This window comes from Cricetulus griseus, chromosome 3, assembly GCF_003668045.3.
Source record: "Cricetulus griseus strain 17A/GY chromosome 3, alternate assembly CriGri-PICRH-1.0, whole genome shotgun sequence".
NCBI lineage: Eukaryota > Metazoa > Chordata > Mammalia > Rodentia > Cricetidae > Cricetulus > Cricetulus griseus.
Window position 1 is genome coordinate 148,967,446 of NC_048596.1, and position 22,344 is coordinate 148,989,789.

At 42.3% G+C, this 22,344-nt stretch overlaps 1 protein-coding gene across 16 annotated transcripts in view; it reads right to left on the reverse strand.

Annotated features, from left to right (window-relative positions):
• The window catches only part of Large1 (LARGE xylosyl- and glucuronyltransferase 1), a 520,809-nt gene that overhangs the window by 51,429 nt on the left and 447,036 nt on the right, over positions 1-22,344 (reverse strand). For all 16 annotated transcript variants that reach the window (XM_035442501.1, XM_027410534.2, XM_027410533.2 and 13 more), the window contains one exon: positions 8,491-8,646. In XM_035442501.1, coding sequence (XP_035298392.1) covers positions 8,491-8,646 — 156 coding nt within the window. The remainder of the gene's footprint in view (positions 1-8,490; positions 8,647-22,344) is intronic.

A 22,344-nucleotide genomic window follows, 5' to 3' on the forward strand; every position in this document is an offset into this window, starting at 1 on the left:
ACACACACACACACACACACACACACACACACACACACGTTACCCCAGAGATTTTCTTAGAGAGCCTGGGGTACCACACCATCCCCTGAAATCTTATTCAAGGCTCTTCTTCCTTGTAGTTTCCATGAAGTAGTTAAGTTTTATTGAAGCACACAGATAGGGAAGACAGGGAGAGAAACTCATTAGCTCACTATCATCTGCTGTGTACATTAGTCAACAAGTTTCAGGTACCCTGGGCTATTTTTTTTACTCAGGAGACCAGCCTGGAAGCTACTTTTAGTCCTTCATGGCGATATTCAACTATGTTCAGTGAAGGTTCTGTCCATACTGGGATCAGTTGAAATTGTGTGAATGAAAACCTGGTGGCATGCTGCTGGCCTAAGTACAGTAGCAAATTCAGATTTTCCTCTGGGATTTCTCTAGGGTACAGTTGTTTCTACACAAGCCATCTGTTCCTCATCAGTGCTGTACAGAATGATGTCACAAAGTGTTTATAGAATCTGTGTATATGTGTCATATGTTTAACTTCTAAGTGAGCCATGGTGATGCTGCTGTCTCTTCCTCCTCATGGGCTTAATATCAGGGAACAGAGCTTCACAGATGGCTAGTCTATCACCTTCATAGCATAAGAGATCTGAACTTGTAAGCCTTCTTCATTTCAGAGGGACTGGAAGGAAAGGTGTATCAGATGAGCATTTCCCAACACAGATAACAAGAAGTTCCTGTACCAGAACTTAGTTCAGGGAACAACTTAACTTTTATCCCACTAAACATGGCCTCCACGAATTAAATTAGTAACTGTTTTACAGGTGAGAAACAGAAAGTCACAGAAAGCTGGAGTTTCACCCAAGGCATAGGTCTAGTCCTGGAATAGATTTTTTCATCCCACACTCTAGAATCATTCTGCAAATGCACATTTTTAAGTAAACAACTGCAACAGTTCTTATAGTTAACAAGAATAATTAAGAAATGGTTGGCAGGCACTCTGTTCATATATGCAGATATTCTGAAGGAGAAAAAGCAAAACTGACATTATGAATTGGGGTTGGAGAAATGGAGTGGCACTTCCTACTTTGAGAAATGCATTTTTTCCTATTACAGGTAGCTCCCCCACCAAGGCTCATTATTCCATAAAACTCCTCTATCTTGTAATGTCCTCCTTTGCCCAACCTATAGATTTATTGTTATTTTACTCTCACACACCCTTTCCTTTCCCACCAGTTATACAATTGAGTCAGATTGTAAGGTTGAGCACCCACTAATGAGAAGAGTCCCAGCCACCACCTTTGTTACAAGGAAAACTTAGTGAACTTCCTGCCTTGGTGTAGACTGGTTTGAATAATGGTGCACCTTTTATTTTGCCAAACAAATGGCCTTGCCAAGTTTCTTTTGCTCTGTGTGATGCAAAATTATTTTTTTCCACACAATGTAAGCCTGAGGACCTAAATTCAAATCATCAGTTCACACATTAAGACAAAAAAAGCCATGCATGATTACATACATCTATAACTATAGTACTAGAAGAATCCCTGAAGCTTACTGACCAGCCACAGCAACCAATTGGTGAGCACCAGGCTCAATGAGGGACTATTTTAAAAGATAAATTGGGAGAAATAGTGGAGGACACACAAACGTTGACACCTGGTGCTGTGCACATGTGCATACACACACACACACACACACACACACACACACACACACACACACACACACACACAATGTCATAAGTATATCAATTGGTACAAATGCTATGAAGAAAAATAGAAAGGGGCCATGGAAGAGAGGTCATGACAGGGAGGAGTGGTGTTTGGGGATATATTTAACACCTGAAGGGGCAGTGAATGATGTAGAAGAGAGCTTGATACCATCTCTTAGTCTGCCATCACCCCATTCTGTGATTTTAACTTTCTAAGCCTTCATTTCATTTTCTTCTCTAAAAATGGAACCAATAACAAATGCTTTGCAGTGTTCACAGAGTAAGAAATCCTAAGGGAAATAAATGGACGGTATTATTATCATGTCATGTCTAAATCTCCACCTCCACAGGATAGCACCATCCTACTTTGGAGCTTTGGCCTTAGGTAGACCTGGTAACAATGCTGGTCTTATCATTTGGGACTTGTGTGACTCCAATCTTCTGAGTGTTTGTTCTTGTGGCACATGCCTTAAAAGGGTTCCTTCTCATTGTGGACCAAATAACAGCTATATTTCTCTTTCTCATTCCCTTCAGGAAACCTAAGCTCCCAAAGGATAGCCGAAATTGGATAGAGCTCCTGGAGGAGTACAAATAGCTGGTGTAATGCCAGAGATTCAATCCTGGGATGCCCAGCAGCCTTGCATAATTACAACACTTGTAGGAGACAGAAACTGATGGCTCATTGTGCTGATGTGGGAAGCACATGCACTCTGGGACCAAGTGGATACAGTGCAGTTATCAATTACTGATGTCTGCTGGGGACTATGGGATAGGAAAGCTCTATCTGCAGGTGCTGATTGCTGACTATAATTGCATACAAATTTCAAAGTCATTGGTATCTAGTATTTTTTTTTTCTGTTTTGCTGTTAACAGCAGATAACTCTTTCATCATGGGTCTCTCTGAAATAAAAACATTTGCATGTATAGGTTTTGTTTTGTTTTGGTTGCCAGGGAAGTGAACATAAACAGGTCTGTTCCTGATACTGATAAACTGAAAAGTGATAGTTGTCATAAAAGAATGTGCAGAACTAGCAGCCAATGATTCTAGGCTATTTTATGCCTGAATAGATGGTATCTTTCCTCTGTCCTCTTCAGCCTCCATGGAGTTACTAAAAATTATAAACTACTTCAGTTTATTTTAGTTACTAAAGTAAGAGCATGCCCTTTATTGGGTTCCAGATAGCTGGTAATACCCAGCTATCTCAAGCATTTTTAAAAGGTGAACTTCCTTTATCAGCAAATTCCTGGATGAAGCATAGTTTTTTTGATAAGAGAGACTTATTGTAATGTACAGTTCTTAGGAAAAGCTACATGTTCTAGACTGACAAATAATAGAGAGACATGCTATGGTCAATGCAAGGTTAGACTGCCCTTAGATTTAACTGTTCTTGAGGACAGGACTCTGATTGATAGGTTCATTGTAGAGGGTCCGCTTTCAAGTTAAAAGGAGAGGGCCTCATCTAGAGAGGGCCTACAGTGCAGAATCTGCCCTAGAGGTGGTGAATTCCCTGTCTTTTGAGAATTTCAGCAAGATGCAAGAGATGGAATTTTGAATAGGGAAGTGGGCAGAGAACAACAGTAGCTCTCACCAGCATTGTTCCATGGAGCATCAATCAGGGTTTGTTTCCTGGATATGCTTGAGGGATAGGTGGCAATGGAAGAGGTAAAGATATGATAAGGTAAAGATTCTCATCTCCATCCCTACTCCATCTAAGTAACTATAGATAGCCAGGCATATTACAAATCACTGCATTATGTTGCAGTATGTAAATAAATTCACTGGTTCCAGAGACAGATGCCCAACTATTAGGCATAACTGTTTTGTCATATAGGCAGTCCCCCGGCTGGAGGCTATGCTCCTTATAACCCAGTTCCTTGCCACTCCTTGTACTGGCTAGTTTTATGTCAACTTCATGGAAGGTAGAGTCTTCTGAGACAAGGGAATTTCATTTGAGAAAGTGGCCATGTAGGATCAGGTTGTAGGCAAGCCTGTAGGGTGTTTTCTTAATGAGTGTTTGATGGTGGGGAGCCTATTGTAGGTGCTGCCACATCTGGGTTTATAAGAAAGCAGATTAGGGTGTCTGCTTCTACTTCCACCAGCTGCTGGATGAAGGCTATAGGATGGCATATAAGTCAGTTATAATCACTGAACTGAACTGGAATCCAGTTGCAGAGAAGGATGAGTGATGAGCAAAGGGGTCCAGACCAGGCTGGTGAAACCCACATAAACAGCTGACCTAAACAATGGGGAGCTCTTGGTCCCCGGACTGATAGCTGGGATACCAGCATGGCACCGATCCAGACACCATGAATGTGGGTTTCAGTGAGGAGACTTCAGAAATCTACCAGACCTCCTGTAGTAGTTCAGTACTTATCTCTAGCATAGGTGTGGACTTTGGGAGCCCATTCCACATAGAGGAATAATCCCTGAGCCAAGACACATGGGGGTGGGCCTAGGCCCTATCCCAAAGGATATGATAGACTCTGATGACCCCCCCCATGGAAGGCCTCATCCTCCCTGGGGAGCAGAAAGGATATGTATAGGTAGGGTTTTAGAAGGGGGGGTGGGGAGGAGGGGATGGGAGAGGGAACTGGGATTGACATGTAAAACAATATTGTTTCTAATTAAAAAAAAAAAAAAAACATCGGAGCAAAAAAAGAAAAGAAAGCAGATGCGGAAGCCATGGGGAGCAAGCCAGTAAGCAGCACCCTCTATGGCCTCTTCATCTGTGTCCATGTTCCTGCCCTGCTTGAGTCATACCCTGCTTTTGATGATGAACAATGATATGAAAGTATAAGCCAAATAAACTCTTTCCACCCCAAATTACTTTTTGTCATGGCGTTTCATCACAGCAATAACTCTAACTAAGACAAGCTTAGAGGACTCATTTCTAATTTATTTATTTACTATTTTTGGTTGCACCATCAGGAACAACCAAATGACCCATTCTTTCTGCTAAGGTGACATAACTTGTATGCTTTATAGATAGATTTCTAAGGGATTCCACAGGTTTGTTTTTCAGTCATTCCTCCCATATAAGTGTTAATTAACCTGATGTCTATTCATAGAAAGACAGTCCCCTTCAGCCAAAAGTTAAATACTAATGTTCCTGAAACCAAGACCTCTTTGGATGTTGTGCTAGGAAACACTCAGAAAGACAGCCCTTTACCATATATCAGATGGCAAACACTGGGGCTAAGAGCATTTATGCGACTTTGCTGAGGTTGTATGTCTATGAAAAATGAAGGTTCTAATCTCTAGAGTGTTCACACCCTCATCATCACCATCACTGCCTACCATCACTGAAGAAACAGCTGAGCAGGCATGAACATGGCACCCTTTACAGCCCATGCCTGCCTGGTCTCTACTGTTTCTTCTCATATAGTCCACACCGTAGACTCTACACTCCAACTTATCCAGTTTTCAAATCTGAGCTCCTGGCCATGTCTGGTGTTGCATCCCTGCAAACCTAGCACTTAGCAAGCAGAAGGATCACATGTTCTGGTCTAGCCTGGACTACAGAGTGAGCACACGGTTAGTTTAGGAAACCCAGCAAAACTTTATATCTTAAAACAAAAAGCAAGCCAGACTTAGCAAAAGAAAGAGACTGGGGGTGTAGTCATAGAGTGTTTGCGTAGCATGCATGACACTCTAGGTTCAATTCCAAATACTGGGGGAAATATATTTTTAAAATTTTTACTCCCCTCAGTAAATCTCTCCCATTGAAACTCTTAGTCATGTGACATGCCTATGCACTCTCAGAGCACTACCACCATGTTGGCACTTGCCACCCTGTGATACCCTCATGCATGTCTTCATTCCTTAGGACACAGCACTGTAAAATCCAGGCTTTAATCTTCAGAGCCTCCTGTCTCATCACTAGTCCTGTATCTGTCAACTCAGCAAGCATCCACAGGGTGGAGGATTAATTCTCGAGGCTTCCATAGTCTGCCATGGAACCCATTTCCATCAGGAGGTTGAAGGTCAAGTAAAGTGGGTCTTAACTGCTTCCTCCAGAGTCAGTCATCTGTGCACTGTGCCAGCTCTGATGGCCTCTTCCTAGAGTTCAAAACAACAGCTTTGGATAATACTCTGGATTTCACTCTGCCAGATTGTCTTTGTTTTTACCTCACCTTTGCCATGCTGCAAAGGACCAGGTGGTTGGGTTTCCCAAAGAGTTGGGTCACTAGGAGTGCAATGTCCACAGACTATCTCCCGATGCAGCCTCTGTCACTGGTGGGTGATTCTACTTACAATTTAGCCAACAAAATCACCTGTCTGGCCAGGTACAGGGACCTGTTGCCTTCATGAGTGCTAGCTATTCATTCTCCCCTGTCCTTGGAATCTACAAATAATTTCAACTGAGCTCTCCTGCTGCTCCTGGCCAAGTTCAACATCATTATCATGTCTTTACCTGGACTGGAACATAGCTCTGTTTCAGTCTTATCTTTTATTCTGTTCTCTGCATTGGCTTCTCTCAAATGTAAATGTGAACATACCTATAAAATCAACAGGCTTTAGCCCAAACTCCCAACCCAACCAAAACCCTTGTGCTGGAGGCTGCAATGTGCAATACCTTTGAACAGAAGCCACCATCACACTGCTTTCTGCCTCTGCCTCTTCACTTACTTGCATTTCCTTTTACCTGGTGCTTTATTCTCTCTATAACTGTTTACTACATTAATTCTGTGAGCAATTATCATGGACCTGCTTCTGTTCTAGGAGTGGATTTGAGAGGATAATGGCTCAAATGCTTCAAAGTCTCCAACCTAGAATCCTGATATTGGGGGTAAAAAAAAACCAGGAAAGAAAGTCTATGTAATTGCAGATAGTAGTGTATGTTCTGATGGAAAGAAAATGAGATAGGTCACAGAATTTCACTTAAGGGGTTACTCTGGGTCACCATTTAAATGAGAACATTTAAACAGGCTGGGCAGAGACAAGGTGGTGGGAAGGCACACATATACAGGACCAATGGGGAAGTATAGCTGGTACATGGCACTTGGTGGAGAAAGGCAAGGGTGCTAAGTGCTTAGAGCAGGGTACTCTCAGACCTAGAAAGCCTGGCCTCTCTGCTTCACGAGTTGTTAAGTGGCAGCTTGCATATGGCTCTGTGTCTAATGTCTACCACAGGGTTCTGCCAAGCTCTTGGACTATGGCTTGCATTTATATATACATAATGAACAATCAAACACAGTTCCAGGTTCTTAGAGGAGCTTAAACCTCTGGATGCAGGCAAAGGAGGAGGCAGATAGATAGCCTTTGAGGCACTTAAGGTTAACACTGAGAACTCAAGAATGGGTAGACAGCCACAGAGGGGAAGTGATGGAAAAGAGAGTTTACACTGCTCATTTGGGAGAAAACTCCAAACAGGTATTCACCAACAGTGATGAGAACAAACTCTGATTTGAACAAGAGAAAAACTGAGGGAAATGGAAACTGTGCTTCTCAGTGCTTCCTGGCTTCCCTTCTCCATTCCAGAGTGAACTGTAGATACTGAGGAGTCTAGGAGAACAAGGAGAAGAGCTGGTGCAAGTAGCAACTTCACTGTGATCAGTTACTCCATCAGAGGCCAGTAAGGTCTCCTTACCTTCCACAGGGAGCCTAAAAGATGTCTCAGGACATCTACGACAGTTATTAAAGCCTGTGAGTCTCAGAGGGAAATTCTAGATTCAGATACTTTTTCATTTAGTTTACAAAGACCTTTGCCATCCCACATGTCCCTCTTCTCTCTCCCCAACTAGTCCCTACTGCTCTTTAAACCTCTGTGCCTTTGCACCAGGTAATCTGCTACTTGGAATGTATCTTCCTTGCTTGACTACAGCTGGCTTTCTTGTCATTTAGGTTTCAGTGCCAATTTTATCTCCTTATCTCTTGGCTGCTCCTCAAGGAAAGAAACTGCCTGGGTTCTCACCAGTCATTGATATGTAGCATTGGCTGCTAATTAATTTTGATCTGTGAATTTATAAAACTTCATAAAACTGCTTCCACATTGGAACATGGACTCTGGAGTGACATAAATCTGTGTTCCTGGGCCATAGACACTAAAAATGACACAAGAATAAACAATCTTTTATTCCCTTTAAGATGAGACCTGTAGTTTTTTTGTCAACAAAGGTAATAGAGTTAAACTCAGGTCAGCTTGAATATGTTCCTGTTGGCTACCATGCTTTTTTCCCGTATTCTTAAGAGTTGAGTGTTGTTCACAGCCAGCATTATTGCTTGCTCTGTTACCATGGGCAACTTGCTTAATTTCTCTGCTTGAACTTTTTCAATAGTAAAAGAAGTACTCAATGGACAAAAATGAGCTATAGCATATGATAGACTAAGAAATAACAATAGCAAAAAAGCATCCAATATCTCAAGCTCTTCTTATAACTCTTCATTCAATACTTGCCTTGCCCAAATCAGCTGGGAAGGAACCAGTATCTACAGAAGTCTCCTTCTGTGTCACCCTAAGCTCCACCCAATCAATCCTATATCATATCTATATGTCCTTATATGGATACCTCCACTAGCACGAGCTTGGAAATTTCCCGGTCATGAGGCAGACAATGCAATTCTGATGGCTTGTCTGCCTGGAAACTCACTCTGACCCATTCAGGTGAGCTAATGTCTCCTTCCAAGTCCATATTGATCCACAGGAAGTGACCAGATGATCTGATCATTGCCCCATTGGGCCATGGGTTTCATGTCAGGGTCCAGCCCTGAGCTGACTGCAGAATTCAAAAAGGAGCCAAAACAGACAATTGAGAATGTAGCCAATCTCTCCCACTATTTGTAGAACACTCACATTTTCACTGTTGACATCAGTTTCACTGGGACAGCCAAATAGTTCCCGCCGTAGGAGGTTGCCATCATACTCCAGGAAGGTCAGGTAGAGGTTGCGGAAGAATTCCACGTGTTTGTTCTTCACACGGAGCTTCTTGGGGGAGTTCCAGTGGATGACCTGAAGGGCAGCAAAGAGACTGACAGATTGCGAGGGCCAAACAACACAGGATTCCATGGCTTGGGGCTGAATGAAGTATGATCATGAGTCTGCAGTTCATTCATTCCACATTTTTGGCAGAGTGGTAGGGAGCTAGTGCTGGTGATGGATCAAATCTTGCCTATGTCATAAGCTGTCATTTAATCATGGGAAGTTCCCTTATTCTCTGCATTACAGGAACATTCACAGTTCTTGTGTATGCTATTATTAGTCTTTCATCTCTGGGATCCTCCATCTCTGCATTGCAGAGGCTGGGACCATTCCACAAGAAACTACTTTGGTGATTCAGAGAGTCCTGGAGAAGGACACTTGGGGCCTGAGGAGGGGAGACATGGCTTCTCTCTGGGGTTTTGGATACTGAGAACATCACTGGGCCTCCTTCTCCTACCACCATTGGTACTTCCTTCCTTTCAAAAATTCATGATACAGATTTCCCAACATTCACAATAAGCTCCATGGTTCCTGCTTCTCTGACATTGGTGACCTCTCTGCTGTTCAAGCACCACACTGTTAGTCATCCCCTGTAATTTCTAACTTAAGTTTTTTATTTCAAGGTCAAGTCTATACTTTATGCCTGGTTACCACTTCTAAACATGGCATTTCCTATTTAAATAATTAGTGTGGTCTCTGTCTTCATCCAAGACTGAGTGATAGACTCATAGAATTGCTATGAAAAGTAAACACATTAAATCTGGCATTGGGCAAGAACTCACAGAAATGTTGGTTCCCTTGGAAGTCTGCCAGATTGAGAGATGTCCTAAGTATATGGCAGCTGCCCGTAGAATATTCTCGGCCCAGATAGGTAGTTGGAAGGCACAGAGGAGGGAAAAGTATGGAAAAGAGATAGCTCTGAAACTGTCAATAGAAGCATGATGGAAGATGCCTAAGTTGGGGCTCAGAGGAGAGGAACATGGTTCCAGGGAGAGATGGGCTCAAGTGAGTCATGTCGGGAAGGTCATGCTGAAGCATGGGGTTGGGAATGAAAGAAACCCAGCTGTGCTGACTTCCTATACCCGAGAAGCCAACATTTGGAACTCAGACCTAGCCACTACAGATTCCAAAGAGAGAGCAAAATGACTGATGAGGTTTTAGAGCCATCCCTGTGTGTAAAGATGTGCCTGGTAAGGTAAGCAGAGCAAAATCAGAGCTGGGGACACTGTTGTAATTTCCAGATGAGAAATGAGGTATTGGGCCCACATTTTCTGACTTGCTTGAGAAGAGAAAATATGTAAGGGAAAAAATGAGAAAAATAAGTGAATATTTAGAGTATAATATGAACTAAATTACTCTAAGTAATGGATTATTAATATTTATTGGTACTCATTCTTACAAATAGTTCTATTTTGTCATGACTACTAACAGCAAATAATGTGAATTAATTTTTAATAACAAAAGTCCATGGGTGTATCACTGTGAATAGTACCCCTGTTTAGGAAGGGAAGGGAGGCTCCAGAAGATTCTGTTTTTCCATAGTCTCATAAAATTGTGCCTGGCACCTTGCAACCCACCTTAGAGGCTACTTGACTAACCACAGCACTTTGCTGTCTTTGATCTGGATATAGAGTCCAGAAAAGGCAGGAAGGCCTGCAGAGGGCCTAGAAGGGTGGAGTTACTTATGGGTAAAGGTGTCAGCAGATATCAACAGGGGGGCTGAAGGAGATATGGAGGATGGGCTCTGGAGAAGTTAATATGCTAAAGGACAGCAGAACCAGAGAAGGCCTGGCTCCAAGGGGGTTGCTCCATGATGGCTGTTCCCATTACTGGTCATATTCCCAGTGTCTATAGAAGACACCAAGCGAGACCAAGCCTCAGCATGGAGTAAGAATAAGAACTAGACCCACAGGAGCCTTTGTGGGAGACCTGTAATGGGAAGAGGTAATGTGTGCTGAATGCTACAATGTGTCCCTGGAAGGGAGCTGTCTCTTGAGGGCTCACCAACAGGTGAGCCCTTGCATTGCTGGTGCTGTATTTTGAAAGCACTCCTCAAAATTTATGTGTTAACAGCTTAAGACACAGGATCCTTAAGAGGAATCAAGATAGGAGGGCAAATGCCTTTATGAAGGGGTAGGCATCTGATAAAAGGAGCATGAGGGCCTGGGCAAGAGGCAGGTACCTCAACCTTGGGCTATCAAGGTTTTTGCATAGTAGAAAATGGATCTCCAATAAAACTACAATCTCAGGTACACTGTTATATTCACATTAAACAAATAGGATAATTTACTCTCTAGACTCCTACAATCACTCTAAGAAGAGACAAGAGGGGTAACCAGTCAAAGGCACCTACATAAACCACCTATTAGTGAAGGGAGGAATGCCAGGCCTTCCTTCTGGTCTATAGAGAACAGGAAACATTAAGTTGCTGTACAACTTCCTTTTCCTTGCTTTGATGGCAGCTCTAACTTTCTCCTCTGTACCCCTCAATGCGCTCACCATTGGGGTATAAAAGAATATTATTAGAGAAGCCTTAAATGCTCATATTCCTCCAGTGTCATGTTAAAATTCACCTAATCTCTAAAATGATGGCATTAGGAGACAGGGCCTTTGGGGTACTTAGGTCATGGAAGGCATAGGGGCTTTATCCAAGAGACCCACCAAGCGCAGCCTCAACTCCACCATATGCAGATACATCCAGAAAGTACTACCTATGAACCAGGAAGTGGGCTCTTACCAGATACTGAATCTCCCCCGTCTTGGACCTTGGGAGCCTCTAGAATGATGACAAATAAACGTTCTGAGCACAGTAAGACATCGCACCTCAGATTTTCTGGTTTACTCTGTAGGCTGAGGTCTGACTATAGAAACAGAGCCTGCTGGCTGGAGATGGGCCGAGATGGCCTAGCTCCTTCTGTCCTCTCTTTTGAGGGTGCACATTGGTGACTTCCTTTGATTCTACAAAGTGTTTCTACCCCTCTTTCATGTCATTGTTGGATAATAGGAAGTGTGTGTGTGTGTGTGTGTGTGTGTGTGTGTGTGTGTGTGTGTGTGTGTGTGTGATTTAGGTTACATTTCCTGACTGCCACCCATTACCGCAGCAGCACACTATGACAGCCACAAGTACTGTGGCCCTCAGCTCAGCTGCAGTCTGCTTTCAACTGCATTAGATATTACCATAAACTCCGTTCCCTTCTTGGGACCTCAGCTTCCTTAAGTGCAGGATGAGGACCAGTCAGGCTGACAAAGAAACGGACAAGGTTGACCCAATGCCTTTCACAGATGGTGTGTCTGAGGCTGAGACTGGCCCAGGATCACCAAGATGGTCAGTGATTCAAAAACAGAAACAAAAAAGATGTGTTTTGATTAGGTGATTTGCTCTAAAGTATTTTCTTGGGACTACACTATTTATTCATTCCACATTTATCAAAATCAGCTGTGATTATTTGTTACATTTAAGAGAAAGAGACAGGCATTGACTAACCATCCATTCTAACTTACAAGCATAACATGTGACATTAAAGAGGGTTTAATGTTCCCTCTACTGATGGAGTCAATTTGACAAGAAACTAGGGTCCAGAGTAGCATAGCATGCTGCCCAGTGCCACACAGCAGGGGGTGGGGAATGTATAGGATGGGCTTATATTTCCTGGGCCACTGTTCCTCTACTCGCTACTAAGCCACATTTATGACTCTGAAACACTGACTCATGGCTCTTTGCTTGGTGAGGAATGCCATTTCTGGGCCTCTTGAAGGACAGAATCACCTATCACTGCTAGTTTGAAGGTAGTAGCACCTGACACTGACACTGAAGAATGTGCCCTAAGTAGATTTCTGTGTGAATCTGATGAACAGAGTTGTTTGGTTCTGCAAGGTCTGTGATGAGAACCTTCCATAACTCATTCTCATTTCTGAGGTTCATTAACATTGCAGTAGTGATAATATCAATAATGATGATGATTATAATATTTTGCTGTTCACATGATTTGATACTTGCTCTGTGCCAAACACTGCTTAAAATACTTCACTTGTCATCACTCATTTCTTCTTACCAGACTTGTAAAAGACAAGTGACATTATCATTATGTTCTGTGAGGGTTAATATTGTCAACTTGACAGGATCTAGAATCATATAGGAGACGAGTCTCTGAACATGCCAGTGAGAATTAATTGAAGTGGGATGATTCACCCATGGGTTGGAGTCCAGGATTGAATGAAATGGAGAAAGTGAGCTAAGCACCAGTATTTATGTATCTGTGCTTTCTGACTACAGATATAACATGACCAACCACCTTACACTCCTGGCATCATGCCTTCTTTGCCATAATGGTCAAAATAAATCCCTTCTTTTGTAAGTAACTTTTCAGATATTTTTGTCATATTAATGAGAACAGTAACCAACATATACTCCAGTCAGGTACAGAAATTTAGATAATTGTTCTTCCCCATCTGATCAGAAATCTGCACAGGCAAGACTGGAATTCAAGTAGAGAGATAAACAAGAAATGTTTGTTCTTTATTCCCTTTTATCTGCAACTATGAAATGATTATCTTCCTAGAAATGAATATGATATTTACAGAAGATGAGGGGACTAGAGATGAAATTTTCTTTTCCTATCCTTGAGGTAGACCTGAGCTTGTAACTGAGGTAACTGAGGACTTCTGGATACACTAAGTGAGCCTTTTACCCATTAGAAGAAGATGGTTATCATATAGGCTGCTGAAGGCATCAGCATGCAGGTTGGAGCATGTGATACTACTGGGTCTGAAAGTTCTATAAAGGCTGAGGATGTGTGCATATTCTAGTGAGCCAGAAGAACTGACTGAAACTGATTACTGTACAAAAAAATGAACAGCATTTGGGAAGAGAAAAGCTAAGGTGATGAAAGAGGTGATGAGAGTTCCATTATGATCAAGAGCACAGAAGAAAGAAAGTCAAAGGCAGAACAAGGCCTCAGTGTGAGGATAAGTCTGTGGAAAGAGTCTAGAACTGTACCCAAAAAGGATCATAATAGTCATTCGTGGTGCACAGGAGCTGAGAAGTCAGAGGCTGTGTGAAGACAGCAGGTGAATAAGAACATCAGCTTCAAGTTACAGAGACAAGGAGTACTGCAAAACGGGTGTCTGAATGAAGACTCCTAGAACTCCACGTGGCTCACAGAGAAACAGCTATACTCCTTACATCAAGTTAAGCTTGATGACACTGGCTCATACCTACAACTCTCACCTGATCTTCAACCAATAAGCATTCCTAGTGCTTTCATCTTATTTTTTCATGACTTTGTGACTTTTCAAATAATTATCCTCCCCAAGAATACTCTTCTTTCTTAAGTATTGTATGTCTGTCTGCTATCTTTCAAATGTTAGCACAAATGCACCTCTTCTGTAAGGCTTTCTGTGAGTATTCCTGGCAGAGGGTTGTCTTACAGCATGTCTCCCTCTCTGTTCCATTCTCGATTCCTTATAGAATACAATACTCTAGATACTATGAAAAGATCATGAGCCATTTAAGATTTAAAATAACCATACATGATTCCAGACTTTGATTTTCCAGAAATTCTTGAAGTTATGGATGTCCCTAAGACCTACCATCCCCTACAATGTTATATATGGAAGCATGTATTCTCCTAAAAGTTTAGATTAAAGTGGTGATATCTTTCCACTCTACCCACCTTTCTGTCAGGAACAGAGATGTAATAACTGGGACTATGACAGTAATCATGTGATCATGACAGACAGACCAATAATATGAGGCTGACCTTTGAACAGATGTCTACAGCTGCATGCTCCATAACTTTTAAAGGGAAAACTCAAACTCTTAAATTTTAAGCCACTGCAAATTGGGTTTTCTGATTATTATTGTGAGCTTTCCTAAGCAACATTTGAAAGAGATGCTGGCTCTTTCTCAGTGTTCCATACACTGGATGTTTACACCATTAGAGAACTTGTTGCACACTCCTATAGTTATATATTTACATACCTGCACCTGGTAGTACTAGAAAGTGAACATAGGCTGGCAGGAAGCATTCTTCCTAAGTGCTACAGACCCTGGATAGTGTGTATTCAACAGCTGGACTTTGGATTGAGGATGGATATCATGGTGGTGACATTTTCAATAATCTGCACATGCTGTATGTCTACAGTAAATCAGTTATAAAAGCCCTATCAATGTGGGCTTCAGAATGCAAAAACACAGACCCCTTTTCACTGTCTGAGGGTCAAATACCTTGCCATCTTTTTTTCTGTAAAGGAGTTTAAATTTCCACTTATCTACTCACTGTTTTTTGAAACAGAAGGGAAATATTTTCACAAGCCATTTCTCCTTATCATCTTCAGGATTAAGATTCACGGTAGAAAAGTGGGAGTGAATTGGCATACACACCAGATACAATTCATTCTCATCTGCTGTGTGAACTGCACCAACATGTGAAATGTCACTGAGACAGCTCTCTGAAACTGGAACTAAATTCAACTCCCTTGCAGATCTGTAGTCCGGGTCAGGAGTGCTGCAGTGATAGACATAGTGATGATGAATTTTAGATGATAATGTGGTATATGAAGGATTACCTAGAGACACAGCAAATTTTTATTTCTGGTGTGTCTGTTTCTAGAGGAGAGTGGCATGTGAACAAGCAGCCTGGGTGGTTAAGACCCACACTTAGTGTGGATTATACCATCCAGTTAACTCTGGGACTGGGGTTGTGATAATAGTTTTCTTTATTCAACTTCAGAACTCCAGGCTCCTTGACCTGGAGGAGGACTTGTGCTAGGGAACATGTGTTCTTGGATCATTGGTCTTCGACTAAAAGTTATACCATCAACTTATTTGGTACTTAGGGCATCCAACTTGACCTGACCACCAGCATCCCAGGTTGACTAGCTTACATGTAGCTTATTGTCATTCTCAGACTTCATAACTGTTGTAAGACAATCCCCCAATTCTTTCTTCCTCTTGGTTCTGTGTCTTTGAAGGACTCACACGAAGACACACCATGTGTACAGTCCCAAAGTAAATCTGGTTGAGACTTCCCAGTATAATGGCCGAATGAGAACAGATTCTTTATAGAGAAAAAAGCAATCAGTGGTCACTGTACATGGGAAGAGCAAGTACAGATTCAGGGAAGCTGGGCCAGGCCTTTCATATGGCTAAGCCTCACAGACAAATCAGCTAAGAGGCTGTTCAGGAACACAGGCTCTTCTGATAGAGAGTAGTATAATGGGCAGGAGCCCAGATGCTCATTATCAGATGAAAAGAAAATGAAAAAAAGACACACACACAAACATACACACACTCACACACAAATTCATACTCTCACACACACACATATTCACTCATTCACACACACACTCACACACATGCTCACACACACACACACTCACAATTCACTACTCACATAATACTCTCACAAACACACTCACAAACACACACTCTCATACACACACAAAACACACACACAACTCACACACAAATTCACACTCACACACACACTCACTCATTCACACACACGCTCACACACACACACACTCACAATACACTACTCACTTACATACACACACACACACTCTCTCTCTCTCTCTCTCTCTCTCACACACACACACACACACACACACACACACACACACGAGTATTAATCTATTATGATGAAGCACTTATAGGAAAATATTGGAGATTATTATAGTAAATGAAATAGCCAAACTCAGGAAAGCATCACTGCTTTCTCTAAAATGCAGAATTTATATCTGCATTTAGAAAACAAGTATGTATGCCATCAAACAGACTTTGAGAGTTGAAGAGAGGGTAATGGGTGGAGGATATGAGCAAAGTACATTGATAATATGAAGGGACTCTAGCCAGCCTGAGCAGAGCAAACATGACTCTGGCAGGCCTTGCCCTTCTTCACTGTTCCCTCTGCCTTTCTAAAATACAGCCACCTTATTTGGCCACTTGGTATTCCCTTATTCGGTCACTTCCTCCTCCTGACGCTGACTACCAAGGTCCAACTATCAAAATATAGCAATCACAAGCCCTCTTTGGCTCACCTAATTAATATACACAACTAAAATTAAACACCCCATCCTAACAAGGAGTTTCCCCTTTCACCTTTATAAACTGCCATTTTCACTCATCTCTCCACGAAGGGTTTTCGCTTTTTGGTCTTGCTAAGCCCTGGCCCCAGCCTTTTGTGTGATGACTCACTGGGTGGCCTGTGCCTGTTTCTTTCTGGGACCCTTGGATCCTTCATCAGCCTGCATGAATCACCAGGCAGCTTGCTCCTTTCTTGTGATTCTTGCTTGATAAAAAGCTTGATAAAAAGATCTCTTTCTGCCTCACTCATGGGGAATAAGCCTACTGAAAACCTGCTTCACAGCACTTTATATCTTGATATTTTCTGCCAGGGATATTGATAGATGGAAGGAGGTATCACCCTTCCACTTTGCCTTTCCCCCAATAAGCCTCTCACATTAACTCTGTTGCATACAGCATATTTGCTTAGTGGCATGGTCCACTGAAAGTTAATCAGTTCATGCTGGGACCCTACCCACCTGCTTGACCCTCAATAGATCTACTCTATTCCACCTGAAGCAAATCTGCTTTCTTGTTCACTGGTGGCTTCCATTCAAAATTGGCAATTGTGTCTCTGGCGGCGCTACGTGCCTCTGACCAATCCCCTGGATGTGAGTCTTCATTTCTGGAGCAGTCTTCTCCTCACCTTCTGGCTTTTCTCTAAATCCTGGTACCAGGTGACTGTGTCTTTCTCAGGCTCAGGTCTCTTGGTCCCCGCTCTTTGCATGATGGTGGCTTGTGCTTTTCTGATAATTGACCCTTTCTGAATTGCTGGGATGCCTCGATCGTGGGAACTATGCCATCATTTATACCTCCTTGCTCCCATTGGAATTTTTTTAGGAGACCCACTGACCATTCCTAATCAGCTATTGTTGCAGTACTACCAGCTGTTGGCCACAGAGCTGGAGGTGTAAGGCTACCAAACATGTCCAGTAATGCTGTGGGGGTGGAAAAGATTAGGTGCTTTGAGCCCCCGGGAGTCCACTTGGATCCACCTCGAACAGCATTTTCCCAGGCCCAGGAGGCACCTTTCTGATGGGGAAAGTACTTCTGTGTATGTTTATCTTATTGATTATTGAATAAAATACTGTTTGGCCAATGAAACAGCAAGTTAGACAGGACTAGGAGTCAAAGAGGATTCTGGGAAGTGTAGTAGAGATGTGGTGATCCAGGCTGGAAGTGACATAGCAAGGAGACTCATATTTAGCAAGGAAACAGGAAGTGACCCTTTTCTCCTTCGCATCCTCCAGCGGCAGGATGTGAGCCACCGGCAAGAGAGGGTGCCAGCAAAAGCCATTCTCTTTAAAGATAATTCTTATAACATATATAGATTTATGATAATTAAGACTGAACTAGCAGATGAGAAGTCTTAGTCATTGGCCACGCAGCTTTGAACCTACAAATACAAGAAATACAAGTTTCTGTGTATTCATTTGGGCCCTAACTCGGGTGGGCAGCTGGCGTAAAGCACCCAAGTGGTGGTGGGGCTCGGCAGCTATTGGTGGAAAGATTTATTGTAACACCTTTCAGTTCCACAGAGCCAGCTACTCAAGGACATGGCCAGACCCCAGCTTTCCCAGGTACCCCAAAGATGAGAGATGCCCCCCAGGTCCATAGGAAGTAGTCTGGAGAACACGGAGTCCTCATCCCTGCCTCACCTGCCACCCTGTTCTAACTCCTCACCTTTTTACAGTAAACAAAAAGAGGAATGTTAGTATTCATGCATCTATACTGGCTTGCCGTTGAGGTTCTGACAAGATATGACTTCAGCTGCAGTCACATCTCCTATGCACATTCACTACATTCCCTTTGAATAGGGACCTTCCCACCTCCCATGTCCCCCCCCCCCATTCCTTTCTCTTGGCCTGTCTCTCTGTCTGCACCTCTCTCTCTGCCTCTCTTTTCTGCTGCTCCTGTCCCCAGAGGACAGTCTTCACATCCCCCTTCCCCCTTTTTCATTCCTTTTCTCCTAATAAAGAAAGCCCCCACATAAGCTCTGTCACATGGGGTCTCTCTCTCTCTCTCTCTCTCTCTCTCTCTCTCTCTCTCTCTCTCTCTCTCTCTCTCGTGCCTCTTTTTAAATTACAAGGACCCAAATCCAAAAAGACATAAAATGCATATTCTCTTTCACACTTCCTAGTATGCAATGTATACATGTGAATGCATGCATGTGTGCATACGTGTGTGTGTGTGTGTGTGTGTGTGTGTGTGTGTGTGTGTGTGTGTGTGTGTGTGTGAGCACCATCTACCCCCATGCCCAGAGTTCACATAGCTAGTCTGCTTAGAGCTGGTACACCCTGCTTTCTATCCTCCCTTCCCTTCTTTCTTTCTCTCCCCCTCTCTCTCCTCTCTTTCTTCCTTTCCCTGTCTCTCTGTCTCTCTCTCTCTGTGTGAATGTATGCATTGTGTTTTGCCTTTATGTCTATCTGTGTACTATGTGTATGTCCCGTGCCCACCCACAGAGCCCAGAAAAGGGCATCAGATTTTCTGGGATTGATGCTATGGACAGTTGTGAGCCACCACGTAGGTGCTGGGAATCAAACCCAGTTCCTCTGTACTGGCAACCATTCCTCTTAACCACTGAGCCATATCAGCAGCCCCATCTTTTATTTTCTTGTTTTTCTTTTAATTTGTTCAGTAGTTTCATATGTGGGTAGAAGATATTCCGGTAATTCTCAAAGTCCATATCCTTTTTAGCTCCTTCCACAGCCACCAACCCCCAGTCCTCCAAACAGCATTTCTTCCCACTACCATGCCTTTTAGTTATTATGTTCTGACACCTTTAGTTTAACCAATGCCACCATTATTTTTTCTTTTTTTCAAAAATTATTTAAATAGTCATATAGAGTATTAGAAGTCATTTTAGTATTTTCAAATCAACTTATGTTTTATTAGCTTCACCTTCCCAACCTCATACAACGCCTACTACCCCCAATCCCTTCTTCCCCTTTGTAAGCTCCTCCCTTAGTCTCTTTTTCATAATCCATGTGTACTTCTGTCCACCCATCACCTATTTTTACCCTTTATTTATCTTTCTAAATTTTAGATTTTGCCAACATTTACACACACACACACACACACACACACACACACACACACACACACACACACATTTTCTCCTTCATCACTGACAGGCAAGTTTGCTGCAAAGTAGCTGAAGGCAATGTGCACAATCACTATGTTGTGACAGTGATTTAAAGTTTATAAAAATGAAATTGAAAATTTCTTGAAATTTTATAACATTCTCTGCTGAAGCGAGCAACATTGATGCAACCTTCAGTGTGATATAGAACCCCAAGGACAAACTGCCTAGACACAGGCACATGGGATGACACATACAAGACATCTGCAATTCTCTTTATATGAAAACACAGGTACCCATGGTATATTATCATGCAGTTTTGAAAAATGAAACACATGCTTAGTCTTATCCATTAAGGTAAAAATGATGAAAAGGAAGCAAGCACTTCAGGGCTTTCAGAAAATGCTTGGAGTTGTTTCTATTGCTATGGAGTTATATAGTTAGACATAGAAGTAACCAATGATACCTTTATTTCTACAAAATTCTCCTAGCAGATATTTTTAACTTTCAAAATTAACTTTGACCCTCCTTCCTGCTCCTGCCCAGGCAGGATCACCCCGAGTCTGGCTACACCTCACCCTTGGACACCCCTCTGACCTCTGCCCTCTGCTTGAGGTGAGTGTAAGCTCTGATTGAGCCCCAAATCCTTCCATCCACCCCTCCTTGGATCTTCCTGGGCCTGCTCCTCCAGTAGAGTGGACCTGCCCAGGCAAAAAGGACCACCCTGAGTCCCACCACACCTCACTCTTGGTTCCACCTCTGCCCTCTGCTTTCCAAGTTTGATCACCATATTAGCAAGTGCAGAAAGAACACTTGGAAAGTAAAAGTAATGAAACATTTCATTGATATTGTTGTGTCAAAAATATTAATGCTAATGTTTTTAGGAGTAAAAGGACATTATTTTCCTGTACTAACTTAAAATGACCCAAACAGATAATAAAGTAAAATTCTCTGCTTTCCCTTTCCTATGAAATTGCTCACTGTTTTGTCTTTGGATTTCATGATGTTTTAATATTGATTAACTAGAAGGTAATGTTGTGTGCATGTTTCATCCCAGTACTTTGGAGGCAGAACTCTATGCAGTGGGCCTAGCATGCTCTACATCCAGAGTTTCAGGTCAGTTAGGTATACTTTAGAGACCTAGTGTCAAAAAAACCAAAACGAAAAAACACTTAACTGGTCACTCATTCTGGAACCCAGTCAGAAAAACCTGGAACAACTCTCATTCTCCTGCTTTTTTCAAACTGGGAGTAGATGAATGTCAGCTGGAGCCTGGGAACTCAGGAATCCAGGAACATGGTGGAACTTCCACACACAGCACAGCACTAAAGTGCCCATTCAACATGAAGAGTGCTGGCCAGATGTTTTCTTTGTTTTATAATATCCTAATGTACAATAATAAGTAACCAGGCAGGAAGTATAGGCGGAGCTACCAGACAAGGAGAATCCTGGGATAAGGAGGACAGAAAGGATGTATCAAGAGAGATGCATGCAGTTGCAAAAGGAGTAACATGCGCATTATGAGTAAGCCACAGCCTTGTGGCAATGCATAGATTAGTAGAAATGGGTTAATAATTAAGAGAGGGCTAGCCAATAAGAAACCTGAGTCATTGGCCAAACAGTTTATAATTAATATAAGCCTCTGTGTGTTTATTTGGGACTGGAGGGCAGCAGGTCTGAAACCCAGTCACATCTGAGAGTTTGTCACAATCCACCAGAGGGTCATGCATCTGAATATGGGCATTAAAGAACATTGTTTACAGTATGTTTCTGAATGTACAATGACCAAAAAAAAAAAAAAATAAGGCAGACCCCTGTGCTTATGTTTTTGGGTGGGGGTGGAGTGGGGATTCTAGCGGTGATCTTCCTTTTTATTTATTTTTTATTTGATTTTGTTTTTTCGAGATGGGTTTCTCTGTAGCATTAGAGCTTGTCCTGGAACTCTGTAGACCAAGTTGGCTTTGAACTTGCAGAGATACACCTGCCTCTGCTTCCCAAGTGCTGGTAACAAAGGCATGCGCCACCACCACCTGGCTTCAGTGATCTTCCTTGTTGCACCACATGACTTCACTATACCATGGTTCTCAGTACCTATGGGTCCCACTTTGCCCTGCCATGCCACCCCAGCACGTAACAACAGTGAATGTTGTCTAACTCACTTTGATTCAGATTCAAGATTACTATATGCCATGAACCACTTGTGGTATTTTTACTGTACACACAAACAATTCTGTTCTCATAGAAAGTGACTTAATAACTACAAACAAACATTAAAAAATATTTTCTTTTCATCATTCCTCAGCATGTAAGTATCACATTAGTATGTGTTTGGATTCTAAAATGCTAAGCGCTTACATGCACACACATGCACACACACACACACACACACACACACACACACACACACACACACAAATCTGAGAAGGAGTGGAGGGGACATGAGAAAAGTTGAAGGGGGAAGGAGGTGAGTAATTGATATAAATACTAAATACAGTACGCATAAATAAGATTCTTAAAATTGTTTAAGATGTAAAAAAATTGGTGTTTGAATTGCTGACCGAATAATCACAAACAAGTTTGA